Source organism: Dromiciops gliroides, chromosome 4, assembly GCF_019393635.1.
Source record: "Dromiciops gliroides isolate mDroGli1 chromosome 4, mDroGli1.pri, whole genome shotgun sequence".
NCBI lineage: Eukaryota > Metazoa > Chordata > Mammalia > Microbiotheria > Microbiotheriidae > Dromiciops > Dromiciops gliroides.
Window position 1 is genome coordinate 88,809,494 of NC_057864.1, and position 20,532 is coordinate 88,830,025.

Below are 20,532 nucleotides of genomic sequence, written 5' to 3' on the forward strand. Positions count from 1 at the left end.
CTGTTACTTTTTCTTACTATGATTTCAGGTCTTTTCAGTGCCTTGCATGGAGTAACCACTTATTACTTATTAATATTTGATTTAAAACATTCAGGTAAATGAGATATTATTTGATGGGTGAATTTATTAGTATTTAGTTATGGAATTGTGAACTTTAGAGGAAGTATTTGAAGACAATATCTGAAAAATTGCAAAATAGAAAGATGAATCTGTAACTAAAAGGAACTTTGAACTTTTTATGGACATTATTTTCAAAAAAATGCATATACTGTTATAAATACATAATATAACTATGCCTAACTATATAATATTAATAGTTTCTATGTTATAAAGTAGTCATTACTTCTGTTCATTTTAAATAAAGGATTATGAACTTCTGTTTAGATTTACCATCAAAATTAACTTTGTTACATCAGTTAATAAATATTTATTAGGTTCCTACTATGTCCTAATAGAACACTAGGACTACTGCCATTACTTATCATTGCCACTTTCCCATTTTCTTTTCTTGTCATGAATCTCCCTAATATATTTTTACTGCTGTTCTTCAAAGTTCCTCATTATTTGTGATAAAACGAGCTAAGTCCCACATTGTGACTCTCTGTTGCCCTCTATATGATATTCATTCTTATGAATTTATTCATAGTCTTTTATCAAAGACTGTTGTATTCCATGTCTTACTGCTATACAGCAACACTAGTACAATGTTGACTTTAAAAAGATGAGCCTTTATTTTGGGGAGGACCTTGATATCATTAAAGTAGTTTTATAAGTTTTCAGTGGCATCCTAGCCTACTCTTCTCTTTCTGTTCAAATGTAGGTCTAATTGGTTGTTCATGTCAGCAAACATTTATTAAAGGCCAGTCAGTGTTCTATGCTCTGTGGATATAGCTATGGAAAACAGTCCTAATTTTCAAGAAATTTATGTTCTGTCAGGGAGAGTGAGCAGTAGAGAGAAAGCCAGTTTGCCTGGATCATAGGCACAGGAAGGAGAGGAATATCCAGATAGTTTGGACCAAGTTGTGAAGAACTTTAAAAATTAAACAGCGGGGCAGCTAGGTGGCGCAGTGGATAGAGCACCGGCCCTGGAGTCAGGAGGACCTGAGTTCAAATCCGGCTTCAGACACTTAACACTTACTAGCTGTGTGACCCTGGGCAAGTCACTTAACCCCAATTGCCTCACTAAAAATTAAAAAAAAAATTAAACAGCAATCTAGTTTTTTTTTATACCACTAAATTTGATTGAGTAAAAGAATAACATGGTCAGATCTTTTCTTAAGGAAAATGTTTTGACAATAGCATTCAGTGGACTTGGTGAGAAACTTGAATCAGGGATGCCAATTTGAAGACCTTGGCAACAGTCTTGTTGAAAGGTGATGAGGGCCTAAACTAAGAATGAGTTAAAAATAGCAAGGCCCCTTAGGTTGTCTGTACAGATTGATCAATCTAGTCAATAGACGTTCTTCATTCTTTTGTTTAGTCATGTTTTTTGGTTGTTTGGGGGGGGGGGGAGGCAGACAATAAGGGTTAAGTGACTTGCCCAGGATCACACAGCTAGTTACATGTCAAGTGTCTGAGGTTGAATTTGAACTCAGGTCCTCTTGAATCCAAGGCCAGTGCTTTATCCACTGCCCCATCTAGCTACCCCGGTTATTCTTATATATGGAGTTAGGTGGTCAAGCCAAGCTCTTGAGTAGTTAGAGATTTCTTCCAAGAGGCTCTAAAGTATTCTGGGACTTGATGAAATCCTCACACAATGTCATCCACAAAGTTTCCTTCCAAAATCAGACAAATGCCATCTTTTCCCTAAAACTTTTCCTGATTTTCCTCAGTTATTAGTCTTATCCTTCAAAATTACCTTCTATATATATTTTTGTATAATCTGCATAACACAGATTAATGTTTCTGCTCCTCCCAAATCTTGTTTCTCTATACTGTACAGCAAAAGGTAAATGACATATATGAAATTTTTAAGTAATTTTTTATTAAGTAACAATGATAAAATAGTTTTTAGGAACAAAACCAGATAAAGTTTAACAGAAACAAATTCACTTAAAGACCTTTAAAACCCACAGCACATAAAGAAGAGTATCAATGGAAAATATCAGAATATCAAATATTATTTACATTATTCTGTCATTAGAAAATGAATTCAACAGAAAATGACAAAGGCAAAGAATTAGAAGAAATGGGTTGTAAATTTTGAAGTGGGAATAAGAAACCTGAATTTAAAAAATTTTTTCTTATACAAGGAATGAAATTCTCATCTAAATGTTTAAGTTAGCAAAGTTTTAATACTTCAATCTCTGTTTATTATAGCTATGATGTTTTGATGTTTAATTCTCTCTACTATTGCTAAAATATGCTTTAAAATTAATGTATTTGTGTTTATGTACAATAATAGACTTTATAGACCTGTCTTAAAAGTACAAAATTATGTCCCATGATGCCTGGAAGTAGGTAGTAAAGAGTTTTTTTCTAAATCTCACTCCCTTTGGAAATACTGGTCCAATATAATCCAGTTGCCATATAAAGAAACTAAATACTCTTAGAGTAATCAGAATATTGAATATTATTTTGAACTATTTTAAATTTTGATTTAAGCATGGCTCGCTAAAGTTGAATATTCTTCAGACACTAGTAATTTAGTCATAGAAAATCTAATTTTGTCTTGCTAGAATAAAAGTATATGGATTGTAGTGACTGACCTAATTGAGCACTGCATGTCCAAATATTTAACAATAAACCAGACCTTAAGATGATGGTACTGAACAATTAGAACTCATTTTTTAAAAATCTTTTCATTACTCATTACTTTGTTACTCCCAAGTGATTAAGAGCTTGATGTTAAGTTTGTAAATTATGTTAATTAAATATAACCTTCATAGTAAAGTAGGAAAACTAGAACTAGACTTATAACGTACTTATTTTTTATTATTATTATTAAGATATGTGTAAATGATCTTTAAAGGCAGATTTATTTTTTTCAAGTTGCCTGGTTTTGTGACTAAATCAGTTTATGAATATTCATATTCTACTACTTAGTAGCCTTAACTTTAGCTAGCACAGTATCTGCATATGAATTAGGTATGTTGTTTTTGTTTTTTGTCCTGCTTTTTTCCCAGCCAAAACACACTATGATTCACTGGAGTTTAAACTACATTATACCACACTTTTCAGTAATATTAATCCAAGTTGTATATTTTATTTTCTGAAAACGAAATCTCCTGTTTCTCTGGTAAAATAACAGCCTTATATTATTTATTTTTTCTGGGATATGTTATATTCTTAATTTATTCAAAAAGTCATTGAGGATTTAAATACCAGCTGTTCTGTGTCCTGCTGTCTTTTCTGCCAATTTACAATTGTGAATCTAGTATTTCCTCTCCTTTTATTTTAATTCAAGGTGTTTCTCCTCCTCTCCCCCCCTTTTTTCTTTTGAAAACATCCTGAAGTCTTGGCAGAAATTGAAGTTTCTTTCTGACTTTAGTGAAAAGCAGGTTTTCCTTTCCAGTTAACACATCTTATCAGCGTGTGTGTGTGTGTGTGTGTGCGCGCGTGCGCGTGTGCGCGCACGCATGCACATACACTGATGCTTTGGGGGTGGGGTGGGGCAGTGAGGGTTAAGTGACTTGCCCAGGGTCACACAGCTTTTATCAAGTGTCTGAGGTCAGATTTGAACTCAGCCAGGGCTGGTGCTTTATCCACTGTACCACCTAGCTGCCCCCACTGATGCCTTTTTTGTCCTGGCTAGTTAACTTTTTTTTTTTTCACATAATGCTTTTAAGTATTTTGAAAAGCTTAATATTACATCATAATTATCCATTTTTTTGTTGTCAAATATTACTAATTTGGGTCCATATCGGTTAATATGTCTGCGATCTCGGGGCAAGTTATTTAACCCTTATTTTTCTCTAAAATAAACCATTTAGTTAAATAATCTCTTAAGATTCTTTCAGAATCTGAAATTCCATGATTCTTTGATTCTCTATAAGAGGCACTTAATAGTTGTTAGTTTAATGATTATATGCTGATTATAGCTCACATGTAAATGACGTGTGTGTGTGTGTGTGTGTGTGTGTGTGTGTGTGTGTGTGTAAGGCAATTGGGGTTAAGTGACTTGCCCAGGGTCACACAGTTAGTAAGTGTCAAGCGTCTGAGGCTGGATTTGAATTCAGGTTCTCCTGACTCCAGGGCCAGTGCTCTATCCACTGTGCCACCTAGCTGCCCCAAATGACTCTTTAAAGTTTACAAAATTCTTTCCTCATAACTTCAGTGTGGTGTAGGTAATAAAATAATCATTATTTTCCTCCATTACATTTGTATGCCTTTAGAAGGTAAATTATTACTTAAGGGGAGACAACTCTAAAGACTTTTTTCAAAGACTTTATTTATTTGCTATTAATCCATATTTGTCTTAGAACAAAAATTCTCAATCCTTTTTTTGTGTTATGGACCCTTTGGCAGTCTGTTGTAGCTTATGGACTTCTTACCAAAATAATATATTTAAATGCATAAAATACACAGAAGATACCAATTATGTTGGTATATGTATATTAAAATTCATATATCCCATTCTAAGAAATTTTGATTTAGAATAATATGGTAAATTAACAGGATTAAAAACTGTTTTCTAAAGTGATCATTTAGAATTTCTATTTTAAAAACTAAATCTGGGCAGCTAGGTGGCACAGTGGATAAAGCACCCACCCTGGATTCAGGAGGACCTGAGTTCAGAGCCGGCCTCAGACACTTGACACTAGCTGTGTGACCGTGGGCAAGTCACTTAACCCTCACTGCCTTGCAAAAAACCCAAACCAACAACAACAACATTAACAACCAAAAAAAACCCCAATACTTTCTTATTTTACCAGGGTATTCAAAGAATTTTTTTCAAATTTCCTCAGAAAACCAGGAAATTTTTTGCCTTCAACATATCTTATTTTCTCTAATGCTCTAGTATTGGTGTTAAGTTAGCTACTACTTATTTCATTTTAAGTATGTGACCATTTAACCTCCTTGACTCTTTGTCTTTTCTTATGTAAAATAGAAATAATACCATATTATTTACCTCACAGGATTATGAGGCTCAAATGATATAGTGTATATAGTAAAGCAGTTTGCATACTTCATTATGCTATATACATCTAAGCTATTAAAGTTTTGGGGCATTTAAAAAGTCTTGATTGGGGGTGGAGCCAAGATGGCAGAGGAAAGGCTGACTCCCCATAACTCCTGACAAACCCACCCACACACTCCAAAAATAATGCCATAAGACATCTCCCGGAGCAGCCTAACCCACAAAAGAACAAAGTGATACTATTTTCCAGCCAAAAACTGCTTAATTATGCGACTGGGATCACCTGCTGATTGGGCTGAGAAAGGAGCTTGGCATGTGGTACAGACCCAGCCTGGGACAGACTGCGCCTTGGAGTCTTCAGCACCAGCAGCTTCTTCTGAGGCGTGGCTCACAAACTACTGAGGGGGTTTGGCAGTTGGCCGGGGTGAAGTGGCTGTGGTCTCTGCTGGAATTGGGGCGGAGCACCCATGTTCTAAACCAGTGGGCTGACTTGAGTGGTGGCAGCTCAGTGGGGGAGGGGCACAGGCAGGCCAGACTTCGACAATACAGAATCAGATATCAGACATCTGCTTCCTGGTTGAGATGAGTAGGCAGAGAAAGCAGTGGACTATAGAGAGTTTCTTTGGGGGAGGGGTAGACCAGAATACACCCTCAGAAGAAGATAATAACAAAGCCAAAGTTTCCAAGAAAAATGTGAATTGGCCTCAGGCCGTGGAAGCGCTCAAAAGGGATTTTGAAGAGAAAGTAGGAGAGATAGAAGGAAAATTTAGAAAGGTGGAGGAAATAATGGAAAGAGAAATGAAAGTAATGCAGGACAGTCATGAGAAGAAAGTCAACAGCTTGAAAATCCAAATGGAAAAGGAGATATAAAAGCTCTCTGAAGAAAATAATCACTTAAGAATTAGGATTGAACAAATGGAAGCTAGTGACTTGATGAGAAACCAGGAAAAAATAAAGCAAATCCAAATGAATAAGAAAAATAGAGGGCAGTATGAAATATCTTTTTGGAAAAACAGCTGACTTGGAAAATAGATCCAGGAGAGCTAATTTAAAAATCATTGAACTATCTGAAAACCATGAAAAAAATAAGAGTTTACACAGCATCTTCCAAGAAATTGACTGTGAAAATTGCCCTGATATTCTAGAAGCAGAAGGTAAAATAGACATTGAAAGAATCCACTGATCACCTCCTGAAAGAGATCCCAAAAGGAAAACTTCCAGGAATATTAAAGCCAAATTCCAAAGATCCCACATCAAGGAGAAAATATTGCAAGCAGTTTAGAAAAAAGGAATTCAGATACTGTGGAGCTACAGTAAGGATAATACAAGATCTAGCAGCATCTACATTAAAGGACTGGAGGGCATGGAATATGATATTCCAGAGGGCAAAGGAACTAGAAATACAGCCAAAAATCACCTACCCAGAAAAACTGACTATAATCTTTCAGGGGAAAAAATGGGACTTCAATGAAAAGGAGAACTTTCAGGCATTTGTGATGAAAAGATCTGAACTGAATAGAAAATTGGACTTTCAAATACAAGACCCTAGAGAAGCATAAGAAGGTAAACGGGAAAAAAAATCATGAGGGATATTAAAAAATTAAGCTGTTTACATTCCTACATGGAAAGATAATATTTCCACCTCATAAGAACTATCTCAGTATTAGGGCAGCTGAAAGGAATAGAGGGCACAGGTATGAATTGAATATGAAGGGATGATATATGTAAAGCTTTTTTCTGTTTTGTTTTGTTTTTCCTTCTCATATTCTTAGATCTCCACAAAAAGGCCCAAAAAGTTGTGGGAGAGCCACACTCAGATATTTTGGTTGACTTATTCACTGCTTTCTGGCAAACATGCATTGAATAGAATGCTATAATCACTTGTCAATGAGAGAGAGATTATTTTTTAGACAAAATGACAAAATACAACTAGAGCCAATTTCCAATATGGAGCTATTAGGGGTGGAAATGGACATTGCATTTAGGCTTGACACAAAGACTAAAAATATGCCCAGTTAGCCTTTTCTTTCATTAACCACCACTATTCCAAACAAAAACCCTAAGAACTTTGTTTTATCTTTTTTATACTGATTTCTTTTTTCTTCTGACTCTTCTAGCTCCCATCAGAATGAATTTAATGCTGGTGCAATTTTAAAAGCTAATTGGCTCTTATTTGATGTAAGGGCATTAGCTGAAAAGTTGAAATTATAAGAGCAAAGCATTTAGAGCTGGAAATTTTAAAAGCCCCCTAGTTTTTAGATGGAAAAAAAAATGAGGATCCCAGAGACTGTGTTACCTGCCTCTAGTCATACAGCATAGTAGCCAAAAATTCAAGATCAGCATCATCTATCTGACTGCAAATTAAATGTTGTGTTACACTATACTCCCTTCCCACTCTCTTAGTTGCTTCAAAAGGAATTTCCCTTATTGCTTCTATCTTCCATTTTTATATTTAGTCTAAAGCTTCCATGAGTAAATCCCCCCAACCTCTGAAAAAAGACATTAAGAATTATCCAAAAGTGCAATATAATGAGAACTTATATCATTTAGTCTATCACGCTGATTTTGTGGATTAGAAAACTGAGACAAAAGAAATTGTCACGTTCCCTAAGTCACTGAGGTTTAAGGGGTTCTATTTCTAAATCCAATGTGTTTTCCCTTTGTGGGGAAAGGAAGGTGCTACTGGAATGACTATGGTGAACCTGTATTCTTCTTTAAAAAAAAATAATAAACTTATTTATTTTATTCTGAATTTAAGAAATAAAACAAGCATTTTCCATAACAAAGTGGGATAAAAAGAGAGCATTATACTGAGATTGCCAATATGCTGTATACAACTTGATATTTCTTTCAAATATACTATCCATTTATCATGCAACTTTATTTTTTCCCTCTTCTCCCCCCAAAAAACTTGAGACAGCTACTGTTAGACATAAATCTCTGTGTATGTGTGTGTGTGTGTGTGTGTGTATCTCGATGTGTATCAGTTCTTTTTTCTGTATTTGAACTGCTTCTTCCTTCATAGACTCTTTGCAGTGTAAATATCAACATTTGTAATAAATAGTTGGAGTAACTTGGTTGCTCAAAGTTCTTTTTAAAACAATACTGAGGTTACTATATAGAATGTTCTCATGGTCCTGCTCATTTTGCTCTTTATTATTCCATGGAGATCTCTCCATGCTTTTCTAAAATCATTGAGTTCAACATTTCTTTATAGCAAGTAATATTCCATCATGAACATGTATCACAGTTTGTTCAGCCATTGCCCAATTGGTGGAAATCCCCTGTGATTTCCAGTTCTTTGCCAGTAAACTTGTATTCTAACAAAATTTAAAGAGTTAATCTATCCTTTCATCAAGAGTGAAATATATTCTCTTACTACTCATTTTTTTTTGTCACTCATGACAAAACAGCTGTCAAGTGACAGCATGTTGTATCAAATGATGGCAATTTGTCATGTAAAACGCTCACTTTTTAAAGAGGATACATGATTTCATACAGTAGACTGAACAAATAATATTTTGGAATTAGTCATTGTGATTCTAATACTGTAGCATAAATTTGTTATTAGAATTTGGTTACAGTAGGGCTGAAATATTTATTTTAAGTCTTTTGGAAATGTTTATAGCAGTCTTGACTTTTAAATGTACAATTAAAATTCACTGAATTCCACAAATTTTGAACTTGTGATAAGCATAGTTGGGCTAAAGTTTATATTTGTAGTCTCTGAAGAAATTGTTTCCTTAGCAGAATAATTGTGCAAATAAGATTACCTGGGGTATATTTGTAGTATTTGATATAAGAGACCAATTTTTAAAAGTACCTCAAGCATTTTAGAAACTTCTGTTTACATACTTTTAAAAAAAAATGTGTTTGGCTTTTCTAACTGACTTTAAACAAAATGAGTCAATTATATGATTCAGAATAGTAATCTAGTGGTAGCATTACCCTGAAATAATTTAATTTGTTTTAAAAATATTTTATGTATCTTAAGGAGTAGAAGAATAGGTCTTATGAATTGTGGAAGTGGCATGGTTTAGAAGTCAGTATAGTTTAGAGCCACTTGAAAACCACTTAGCATTATCATAAGGGTACCATATCTCATAGCTCATAACTCATATAAGCCTCCATGTCTAAATGTTTTTCTGTCTTCCTACTTTGTTTCTCTTGTGAACTGAAATAAATTATCTTAACTAAATATCGAATATGTTGGATTAATTGTCTGTCTTCAGAAATCGTGGTTTCAATCCCATGATATGAATTCCATTGAAGGTGAAAAATGATTCACCCACCTTGGAGCATGTAGCAGATCTAGTATCTTAGTCTTTTTTCTTAAACATTTAAAAAATAGTTAATTACATGTTTGATTTTAAGTTTATATTTTTATACATACAACCATGCATGCATACATACACACACTATCAGAGACTTATGGCATAAGTAATGCATAGTTTCTTCTTTTTGACTTATACACAAGAAATGTCATGGTATTAAAAAGATAGCCGGGGCGGGGTGGGGGTGGGGGTGCAGCTAGGTGGTACAGTGGATAAAGCACTGGCCCTGGATTCAGGAGGACCTGAGTTCAAATCTGGTGTCAGACACTTGACACTTGCTAGTTGTGTGATCCTGGGCAAGTTACTTAACCCACATTGCCCTGCAAAAAGGGAAAAAAAAAAAGATATCAAGGAAATTTTTAGTTAGAAAAGAAGAAGATAAGCTAATTATCTAGCTAAACTGACAGGTAACATGGCTTGAATGACGCACTGGTTTATGAGAAATGTTAGAATACCTCTTGAACTAGGCATCATGATGTAATAGAAAGAATACTGGGTTTGTAGTGAAGAAAAAACTAGGTTCGTATCTCATTTCTAGAACTAAGTAGCTTTGTGATTATACACAAGATGCTTCACCTCTCTAAGCCTCAGTTTCTTCATCTATAAAATAAAAGTACTACCTGTAGTACTTTGTTCATAGGACCATTGTGGAAGTCAAATTAGATAGTCATTGGATCATCATGAAAGGTACCTTAGCTTCCTTTTTAGCCAACCCTGAGGAAATGAGGGAACTGAGCTTCAGAAAACATTACATGCATGGAGAAACTTATGAAAATTTTTTGTCAAGAAATGAAATGCCGGTGTCACTAGATCAAGGTGACCTGAGCCAGGTTACAGGTGTTTATGGTATGTTCAACATAGAAAGTTTCTGAGGACTCTGGGGATTCCAGCAGAGTTGTTATAAATGATTGGCTTGATTTTGTAAAGAAAAAGCTTGTCCAACAATGTCCTGGGTCTGATTTTGGAAGACTAGCATGGTAGGTGTTCACTTCCCCAGAAGCTGTTGCTGGAAAAAGAACCCCTGGCACCTTTGGTAGTAGTCATGTGTTGCGTTTAAGTAAATTTAATACACTGAATTGGTGCCATGTTGCTTGTTCTTGCTCTTTGTGTTAATCCAAACCCTATTGGAGGCTTCTTAGTAGCTCTATCATGAAGTAGGCAAGGGCAGACAATCACTTGTGACTTGGTACAGGGGAAGGTGACAATATACCATCAAGCCCATTTGTACAAGGCATAAATAGGAGGATGGATACTCCACAGCAACAGAAAATATGAGAATTCTTTGACTTTCTCTAGATCTCTTTTAATATCCAACCCAAATGTTTCTAGCATCAAAAGCAAGAATAAAACAGGTGCTTTACTGAAGTATTAAAGATGGATGTTTTTGCTCTTAGGGATTTTCTTTCATTTAAATGTTTCTTATGTTGGGATATTTTGGAATTTTGACTTTTATTTGTTTATTTTAAAGGAGGGCGCATCAGCTCGAAAGACTCAAACTCCAGCTGCACAGCCAGTACCAAGACCAGGTAAAATTATTTTAAAACTTGCCATATTTTAAAATGAATGTAGCATGAAAATTATGTCCCATGACTTGAAAAAATTAAAAATTAAATATGTTGAAATTGTGTGCTAATGCACTTTATTCTTGAAATTTGTTCTTAAGGTCCGTTACAGAGGTCTTAGAAATGTATTCTATCCTTATGTGTTTTCCTAGAAACAGTAGTACTTAAAAAAAAAAGATACATACTGTACTATTTTATATTCTTTTCATGCTATATAAATCTCCCAAATGAACAATTACTTTGTAATTTTTTAAAAAGTAACTTCTTTTCTTCATTTAATGCTTTGATTAATGATATTATAGGCTAAACATAGCTTTAAGCTTTCTTGACTTGATCCTTTTTAAAAAAAAAAAATGTCTTCCAGAATGATGCATGAACACATTTAAATAAAATATAGGATACAACCAAAAAGTTTATGGAATGACATTTTTGAAACTTGACCAGGCATAAATTTTCCAGAAAATGTTCTTCATTTTTGATAAGAGCAAAAAAAATATTTAGGCAGAAATTTTTCATATGTAGCTTTAGTTTAAGTCCTATTCCCATAGTGTTAAACACTTTCTAAATCATGCTTTTATTTTTTAAAAAATCTCACTAGAATCTAAAAACTTGAATATATGATTGTTTCCTACTTTAAGTAACTACCTCTAGATCATGTGATATGTGGAAGATCATTGTTTCTGAATATTTTGCCAGTGTAACCTTTTGATGTTCTTTACTCTTATAAGAATACTTTTTATCTCACTGGTGCCTGTCAAATATTGAATGTTAAAATGTATTTTGACAATTTGCAGTTTTATATAATTTTTAATGTAGGAATGTTATCCTTCCTATCTCATCATCTCATCAGGGTTTTTGAGAACAGGAATGCATTTGACATAAAAATATAAAAGAACTAGAAATGGTCATTCAAAAATTTGTATTTAAACTTTTGTGAATGTGCCTGTGCCTCTAGCTTTATAATTTTTAACAGTTACTATGACTAAGCATCATGAAAATTTAATTCTTTTTCTGTTGATGGCCTTCCAACATATGAAAGGGGCCAAAACCTAAATATCTTTATTATAAAACTAATAATGTTTAGCTTTTTATTATAGATGAATTCTCAACAGAAAACCACATAAAATCATGTTTTAATAACTTTTGACCAGAGGCTATACCTGGCACTTTGAGATTCTGATGTGTTTGTAGAGAAGAGAAATTAAAATTCATTAACCTTTGAAGTAGGGCTTATATTCTCTGTATTAGACCATTATTGTACTAGTCTCATTCTCATATTTTTAGATCATCTTAATTTTTAAAAGTAATTCAGTTTCTATAACATTCCAAATTCTGTGATTTCTTTTTGTTACAGTTTCCCAAGCAAGACCTCCTCCAAACCAGAAAAAAGGTAAGTGCCTCTATAATTCTAATTTTTTTTTCCCTCACAATAAATGTGAACACTGTAGATAAATGGGTTTTCAGCTAAGGAAGAAAATGTATTTGATTAAATGATCATCATCTCAATTATTTTAAAACATTTTAAAATTCACTTTTAATATTTAATATTACTGTCACTTCCTAATAATACCCTACTCACAAATAGTTCCTCATTCCCTTATAATAAAAATTGAGTAAAACTGTACAGTATAGTGAGCACAGCTAACAGTATATAACATTTTCTTACTCATTCATACTCTACCACTTCTCTGCTAAAAATAACTAAATATATTTCAAAATCAGCCTCCTAGAAGCAATATTGACTAGTGCCTTTGATCTTTTACTGTTGTATTCTGCTACATTTTTATAGTCTCTCTGTATATTTTATTCTAGTTCCACTTCACTTTCTATCACTTCATACAAGTCTTCTCTGAATTCTTCATTCAGTACAATAATTTTCTGCTATAACATATGCCTCGATTTGCCCAGCTATTCCCAATTCATTTGGGCACTTCTTTTGGTTCCAGGTGTTTTTGTTTTTTGCTTTGTTTTGTTTGCTACAGGAAGTATGACTATGAATATTTTGGCAGACATGGCATTTTCTTCTGTCATTGATGTTATTGGGGCTCTTAGCCAGTAGCAGAAGGGGTCAGAGTATGAGCAGTTGAGTGATGTTTCTTGCATAACTACAAATTGATTTCAAGAATGATTGGGGGGGCAGCTAGATGGCGCAGTGGTTAAAGCACCGGCCCTGGATTCAGGAGTACCTGAGTTCAAATCCGGCCTCAGACACTTGACACTTACTAGCTGTGTGACCCTGGGCAAGTCACTTAACCCCCTATTGCCTGCAAAAAAAAAAAAAAAAAAAAGAATGATTGGACTGGTTCATAATTCTACAAACTGTGTTCCTAGTCCCTCTAAAAATGACTATTGGAATTTGGGGTGAGATAGCACTTTATAGTTGTTTTTTAATTTCCATTTCCTTTTATTAAAAACATTTGTTACCTCTTCTCATTTGCAGGATCTCGAACACCCATTATTATTATTCCAGCAGCTACCACCTCTTTAATAACCATGCTTAATGCAAAAGACCTTCTGCAGGACCTAAAGTAAGTAGTTGATGAACATACATTTTCCAAAAGATTATCCTCAGATATAAAAGTGACATTCAGAATTAGTAATTACTGACTGTAGTACTTATTGTTGATTGTTGAGCTTTGGTCTTACTGTTTTACTGGTTCCATGATGTATACATATCACTTGAAATGGTATTTATTAAGTCCTTTATGACTGGAGACTTTTTAAACAATTAAATGTGACTTGCCTCTTATTTAAAGTCTTTCACATGATTGTAATAACATTTTATGTAATATCAGCAACATACTTAGATCAAGAGTCATAAAATTAGTTTTTTGAAATAAATATATATGTGTGTGTGTGTGTGTGTGTGTGTGTGTGTGTGTGTGTGTGTGTGTGTGTGTGTGTGTGTGTATTTCATTCATTTCAGTTGTGTTTGACTCTCCATGACTACATTTGGGGTTTCCTTGGCAAAGTTACTGGAATGGTTTGCCATTTCCTTCTCAAGGTCATTTTATAGAAAACCAGGGTCACACAGCTAGGAGTTGTCTGAGGCCAGATTTGAAATCAGGAATATGAACATTCTTGACTTTAAGCCCATCATTCTTTCCACTGAGCCACCTAGTCCAAAATAGTATATATTTTTTCTTAATTTTATGAAATTTCAACATTGAGGTGTAGTTTGCTAAAGAACTGTTAGAAGGATTGGGGAAACAAGTAATATGGTGAGTATGAATCAGACAAATTTAGATATACTCAAATGTCTTTCAGCCAGTTAATAGAAGGACCAACATTAGAATTTAAATTTTCTTACTAGATTTGCTAGGTCCTCTGGTTTTTTCAAGCTTTTGTGGATAATTTTTTTTTTTAATTTTAGAGGGGGAGAGTCATAATTTTTTTTTGCATCATTGACCACTTTAGCAGTATAGGATTCCATCTCAACATGTTGTTTTTAAATGCATAAAATAAAATATAGAGTAATTCTAAGGAAAGCAATTTTATCAAATATCAATATTAAATCAGTATGTGTGTGTGCACGCACACACACACACACACACACACACACACACACACACTAAAACTCTCTAGTTTAGAGCTTCTTTTCTCCTTGTTCTTCCTTGTTTGGGTGGGTTTAAAAGAAAATGTTTGATCTTATCCAGATAATTAAGAAGTGGTCCTGGGGGCAGCTAGGTGGCACAGTGGATAAAGCACTGACCCTGGATTCAGGAGGACCTGAGTTCGAATCTGGCCTCAGACACTTGACACTTACTAGCTGTGTGACTCTGGGCAAGTCACTTAACCCCCAAAGCCCCGCAAAAAAAAAAAAAGTGGTCCTTCCTGCTTAGAGGCAGGGAGATAATACTGTGAGTAGGAGTGTTGGACATGGAGTCAGGAAGACCTGAGCTCATATCTGGCCAGGGCCACTTACCATGTCATCCTGAGCCAGTCACTTAACCTTACTCAGCCTTTTTCCTAATCTATCAACACCATCTTATGGGGTTGTTGTGAAGATCAAATGAGATAACTCTGCAAACCTTAAAGTGCTATATGAATGCTAACAATTATTCTCTTATTTGAATTCCATTCTCGTATTACCTACTGCCTTCTGGATATCATTGAGATGTCATCCTTTACTCCTCACTCTATCATCCCTCATATCCAGTCAGTTGTGAAGTCATGTTATTCTTATTCCTTCCTTCATAACATCCCACCTTCTGCAACAAGCAAACTTTCCTAGTTTTTAAGCTTAATGCCTCCCCTCTGAGATTGCCTTTAATTTATACTGCATATAGTTTCTACATAGTTGTTTGCATATGGTCTCCTTCAGTTAATAATGAGCTCCTTGGGAGCAGAGATTGGGGTTGGGTTTTTGGGGGTGGGGGCAGGGATTGGTCTCTTTTTGTAGCCCCAGTGTTTAGCACAGTACCTGAGATAGCTTATTATATTTACTTCCCATACTTATCCATATTCCATATATTTGCATTTTTAATGGAATCATCATTGTTTTAGTCATTCAAGGTCCCTACCCTTTCAGTTTATATTGACTTTGCCTTGACACTTAAACCAGATATCTAATCACATGCCAATGTGGAGTCTATTTCCACAACATCTGTTTCATCTCTTCCCTTTCTGCTCATGTGGCCAGCATAGCTCAGGCCTTCAGGTTTACCTGAATAACTGCAAAAGCCTCCTACTTGGTCTCCCTGTTTAATCTCTCCTTTCTCTAATTCAGAGGTGTCCAAACTCTAGAATGTTCCTAACTAGATTAAACTAATTGGGAAATATTTAACAAAATACATAAAAATATAATTGATCAAAGACAACGTCAATTTGTGGTTTTCTAAGTCAATATGCAACTTTGTAGGTATTCTTTTCTATTTGAGTTTGACATAGCTGCTCCATTCCATCTTCCATAGAACTGCTAAATTGATATTCATAAAACACAGGTGTGATCACGTTACTCTGTACAAGAGTGTGGCACAAACTTAACTGTAGGATAAAATGCATATCCTTAGAGTTGGTTTCAGATGTAAACTATATCTTCTTAATTTTATTCTAATTTTGTGTTGGTTTTGATCTTTGTTATGACAAATTGTTATGGTCTCACTATATAGAGTTTATTTGGAAATGACTCCCAACTCTACAGAAATCTAAGTTTTAAGTATACCAAGTTTATTAAAAATTTGTATATACATTGGGAACAGTTCTGTCTTCACTGTCATTATCTATTAATATTTACTCTTTTTTTTTTTTTTTTGCGGGGCACTGAGGGTTAAGTGACTTGCCCAGGGTCACACAGCTAGTAAGTGTCAAGTGTCTGAAGCCGGATTTGAATTCAGGTCCTCCTGAATCCAGGGCTGGTGCTTTATCCACTTTGCCAGCTAGCTGCCCCCAAACTAATTCTTAATGCACTAGGCAATGTTATAGGGATAAAAGTACATTGTATAAATATATAAATTACTTATGCAATATTCTAAAGTTATTGTTTTCCTTAGAAATTATTTTAGTTTTTGTATTTTGATATAAATCTTTGGGGTCAGCTAGGTAGTAAAGTGGATAAAGCACAGGGCCTGGATTCAGGAGGACCTGAGTTCAAATCCAGCTTCAGACACTTGATACTTACTAGCTGTGTGACCTTGGGCAAGTCACTTAACCCTCATTCCCCTGCAAAACAAAACAAAACTTTGAGGATAGTGCAGGTTGATAAGTGTCTCGCAGGGGTAACTGTTTCTTTAAGAAAATATTTTATTGCAGTGTTTAAGGTGTTTTAATTAGCGAGTTTTGTTTTATAATGTATCTTTCGTTTTTTTTACTTTGCGATCTAAATAAAATTTATTTCCACATCATACATTTTAGTAATTGATAATGGTTCATAATATTCATTTGTAAACTTAATTTTGTCAGTTCTGAGCCACATATTTTTTTAAATTGGGACTTTTTGAAGAAATGACAAAAAAAGAATATTTAACTTTATGCAGAACCCAAACTGAATCTATGCCAAGATGAACTATGGGCTACAGCTGGTACTATAATTGTGTTGAGGGGGGTTTTCAATTATGCATTAATTATATAGCAAGGCCTCCAGCTGACTTACACTACAGGGAAGCTGTCAGTTGCAATGAGGTATTATACATTGAAATACTTAAGCTTAAAAGTAAAATTAAAAATGTTTTACCGTAGGATTGTGGCCTCTTTGGTTGTTTGGCTTTGCTCTATTCAAACTTAATTGGTAAACAAGTAGTAAATATTTTATCATGGTTACCTATATGAATGTTAAAACATACCAGCTTTTAAACTTTTAAATGCCAGTTACTGCATTGAAATTTTAGTGTTCTTGACAATAACAATAGTTGGTACTTATATAGAACTTTCAGGTTTCCAAAATGTTTTCCAGCTTTATCTCATGTGAGCCTGCCAACTACCCTATGAGAAACTGGGTGTTACAAGTACAGGTCTTAGTAGTCCTCATTTTCAGTCCAGGCTCAGAGGTTACATGATTTATCTGCGGTCACACAGTAAATGTCAGACAAGATTATGCTCAGCTCTTTCTGATTCCAAGTCTAGCACTTTATCCACCATGCTACACTGCCAGAATAAATGAAAGCAGAAATTCAGATAGTTAAATTATTTTTTAGATTGTCCATAAATTTTTTTGTGTATCCTAGTGTGATAATATTTTTATTACCAGTGGCCCCCTGCGGTGAGAGCACGGGTTGACCTTTCTAAAGTTCAGTGTCCCGAAGTTACCTCACATCAACATGACACCACTCTCAACCAATCAGCTTGAAGCAGTGTGTGTGAGGCAGTTGGTTTAGGGAGTTGGTCCGGGGAACCTCCTGGGGTTGGCAACTGAACTAGGAGTGGTTGAGGTAGTTAGGGTTTTCCTATTCTTTCAGAGATACTTGTTCTCTCTTTGTTAACCTTTAATATATTTTAATAAATGTTTACTACCTAAACTGTTAAACTGTTGTCCTAGTTAGCTTTCCCCACACAGGGGACAGGTGACCACACACATTTAGTTTTACCCATCACACTATGATTATCTCTTTTGAGGTTTGTATATCAGAGATAAGTACTCAACACATAGGAAAGTAGTGAAGGTTAAATAACTTTAGATTTATGGAGATTGTGGCAAAAGACATGGAATCAAAAATGTTTTTGTTTCTTTTTTTTATATAAGGTAGTCAGGATAAAATAAAATTGGCTTAACTTTTACTTTTATTTCTGAGAGGAGTGGTTCCCTCTGTTTCATTTCACTTTTGCATTAAGTATATCTAACCACTAGAAGAGAACGTCAATGTAACAAGATACTTCCAAAACTGTGGTTGTAGAAATGGCAAAGCTGTTGTACCCTTTGTTGGAATTAGTTTGACTTTGATATTGCATGAGTGAAACAGTTGTGTGTAATATTAATTTTAATTTCCATAGTAGAGTCACCAGTGTATTAAGTGCTAGGCAGTGTGCTTAGCCCTGAGGATACAAAGAAAGGCAAAAACCAGAAAGTCCAGTTTCTCCTTTTGAGGAACTCAGTCTAATGAGGGAGACAGCATGCATACAACTATGTACAGACACATTATGTTAAACAGAATAAATTGAGGATAATCTAAGAAGGAAAGACATTAAGATATGAAGGACTGATAATAACTTATTGCAGAAAGTAGATTTTAGCTGATATTTGAGGGAAACTGGGAAACAGATGAGGAGGGAAAGAGTCCCAGTTTTGTCAGCCAGCCAGTGAAAATTCTCGGTGCCTGGAGATGGAGTGTTGTGTATGAGTTAAAAACAGTGAAGATGCAGTTGTCACTGGATTGCAGAGTATATGAAGTGGAGTAATAGTAAGAAGATTGAAAAAGTAAGAACAAGCCAGATTATGAAGGACTTTAGAAGTAAAAAAAAATATTCCTATTTGATCCTAAAGGTACTGAAATTTATTGAACTTATTTTATGAATATAGATTATTAGTGTTATTGGTCCTGTATTTTTGGAAGATCAGTTTGATATTTGAATGGAAGATAGATTGGAGTGGGGAAAGACTTGAGGCAGGAAGACTAAACAGCAAGCTATATATTGCATTAATCTTGGCATGAGATGATGAGGGCCTACACTGGAGTTGGTGACAGTGTCAGAGGAGAGAAGGGTGTCTATTCAAGAGGTATTACGAAGATAGACATGACAGGAAGTGATTCGATATAGGAGATGAGAAACAGTAAGGAATTGAATATGACACCTAAGTTGAAAGACTGTGTGACTAGGAAGATTGTCTTTGTCATGACAGTAAGAGGGGACAGTTTGGAGAGAAAGGTAATGAGTTCAGATTTGGACTTGTTGAATTTAAGATGTCTACGGGACCTCAAGGAACCTAATTCCCATGGTTATCCTACGTGACTTGAATGATAGTCCAACAGAGAAACTGGAGAGAAACATCCCCCAAATCAGTAGAGATGAGAGTATCCAAGAGAAGAGGGTGATTGCAAAGTTACAGAGAGGCCCAGAAGGATGAAGATTGATAAAAGTGTTATCTATGTACTTATCCCCTCTTAGTCCTTGCCCTTATTTGCCCAGATCCTCATTCAGATTTGAAGGGTTAATTAAAATGATATTTAATGGTCATTGGTAATCTTTTTTTCCCCCGTGGGTAATCTTAATTAACATTTTTCTAAAACTTTGCTCTTACAGCAGTTGAACAGATACATTAACATATAGTTTTATTTTGTACTGTTGTGCAACTTATTAATAGTGTTATTTTGGTATCTTATATAGTGCTTGACATCAAACATTATACATAATAGATGGTTAAATAAATGATAGCAGCTTTAATATAAGCTAATGATTCAGTTAGTAAAATGTGTGTTTTTGTTGGTCTTTTTGTGCTAAGTGTAGTGCTTATAGGAATTGTATATATCATATTCATAAACTTGCATAAATAGAGTGCATAACCAAAATGATCATGGGTCCAAAGTAAAATACTAAAATACCTAAGTGCCCAAGGAATTAAAAAGGTTTAAGATAGATTTATAGTATGTAAATTCTTTACTTTTATGTAGGACACTTAGGAAAGAGAGAACAGATATTTAGTGACTCATCATCATCATTTTTAAAACATTTTTCTGACCATAGCATTAACATTTACAGTTACATGATGATGAGCCTTTGTTCAGGGATGAGAGCAAAGCATAAGGATAATTCTCCTTGGGTGTATCCCCCTAGACTTAATATGTGCTTCCTTTTTACCCTCTCTCTTCAGGTGTCTCTGTTTTGTCATGGTTTGGGTGCCATTGTAAGTAAAGTTTGTCAGTGGGTAATATAGTATAAATATCTTTGTAATAGTAGTAGTAGTACTTCTCTGAAGCACTTGGAGAATGTTGAGGTATTAGAGTTGAATTAGGGTTTCCAGTTAAAGCAGAGAAGATAGGATAATGTAAATTAGGAGAATGGAATTAAGTATTACCTATTGTCTTTAATATCACTATTGACTTTTATACTAGCAGGATAGTTCTTGAAACCACTAGAATGAAAATGTAGATAATATATGATTTGTAGTTTCTGGTATTAAGAATGG

The 20,532-nt window shown here is 34.6% G+C and overlaps 1 protein-coding gene across 1 annotated transcript in view; it reads left to right on the forward strand.

The window, feature by feature from the left end:
- The window catches only part of CDC73 (cell division cycle 73), a 111,828-nt gene that overhangs the window by 82,539 nt on the left and 8,757 nt on the right, over positions 1–20,532 (forward strand). Inside the window, exons 11-13 of the mRNA XM_044002798.1 lie at positions 10,883–10,940; positions 12,331–12,366; positions 13,417–13,504. Coding sequence (XP_043858733.1) covers positions 10,883–10,940; positions 12,331–12,366; positions 13,417–13,504 — 182 coding nt within the window. The remainder of the gene's footprint in view (positions 1–10,882; positions 10,941–12,330; positions 12,367–13,416; positions 13,505–20,532) is intronic.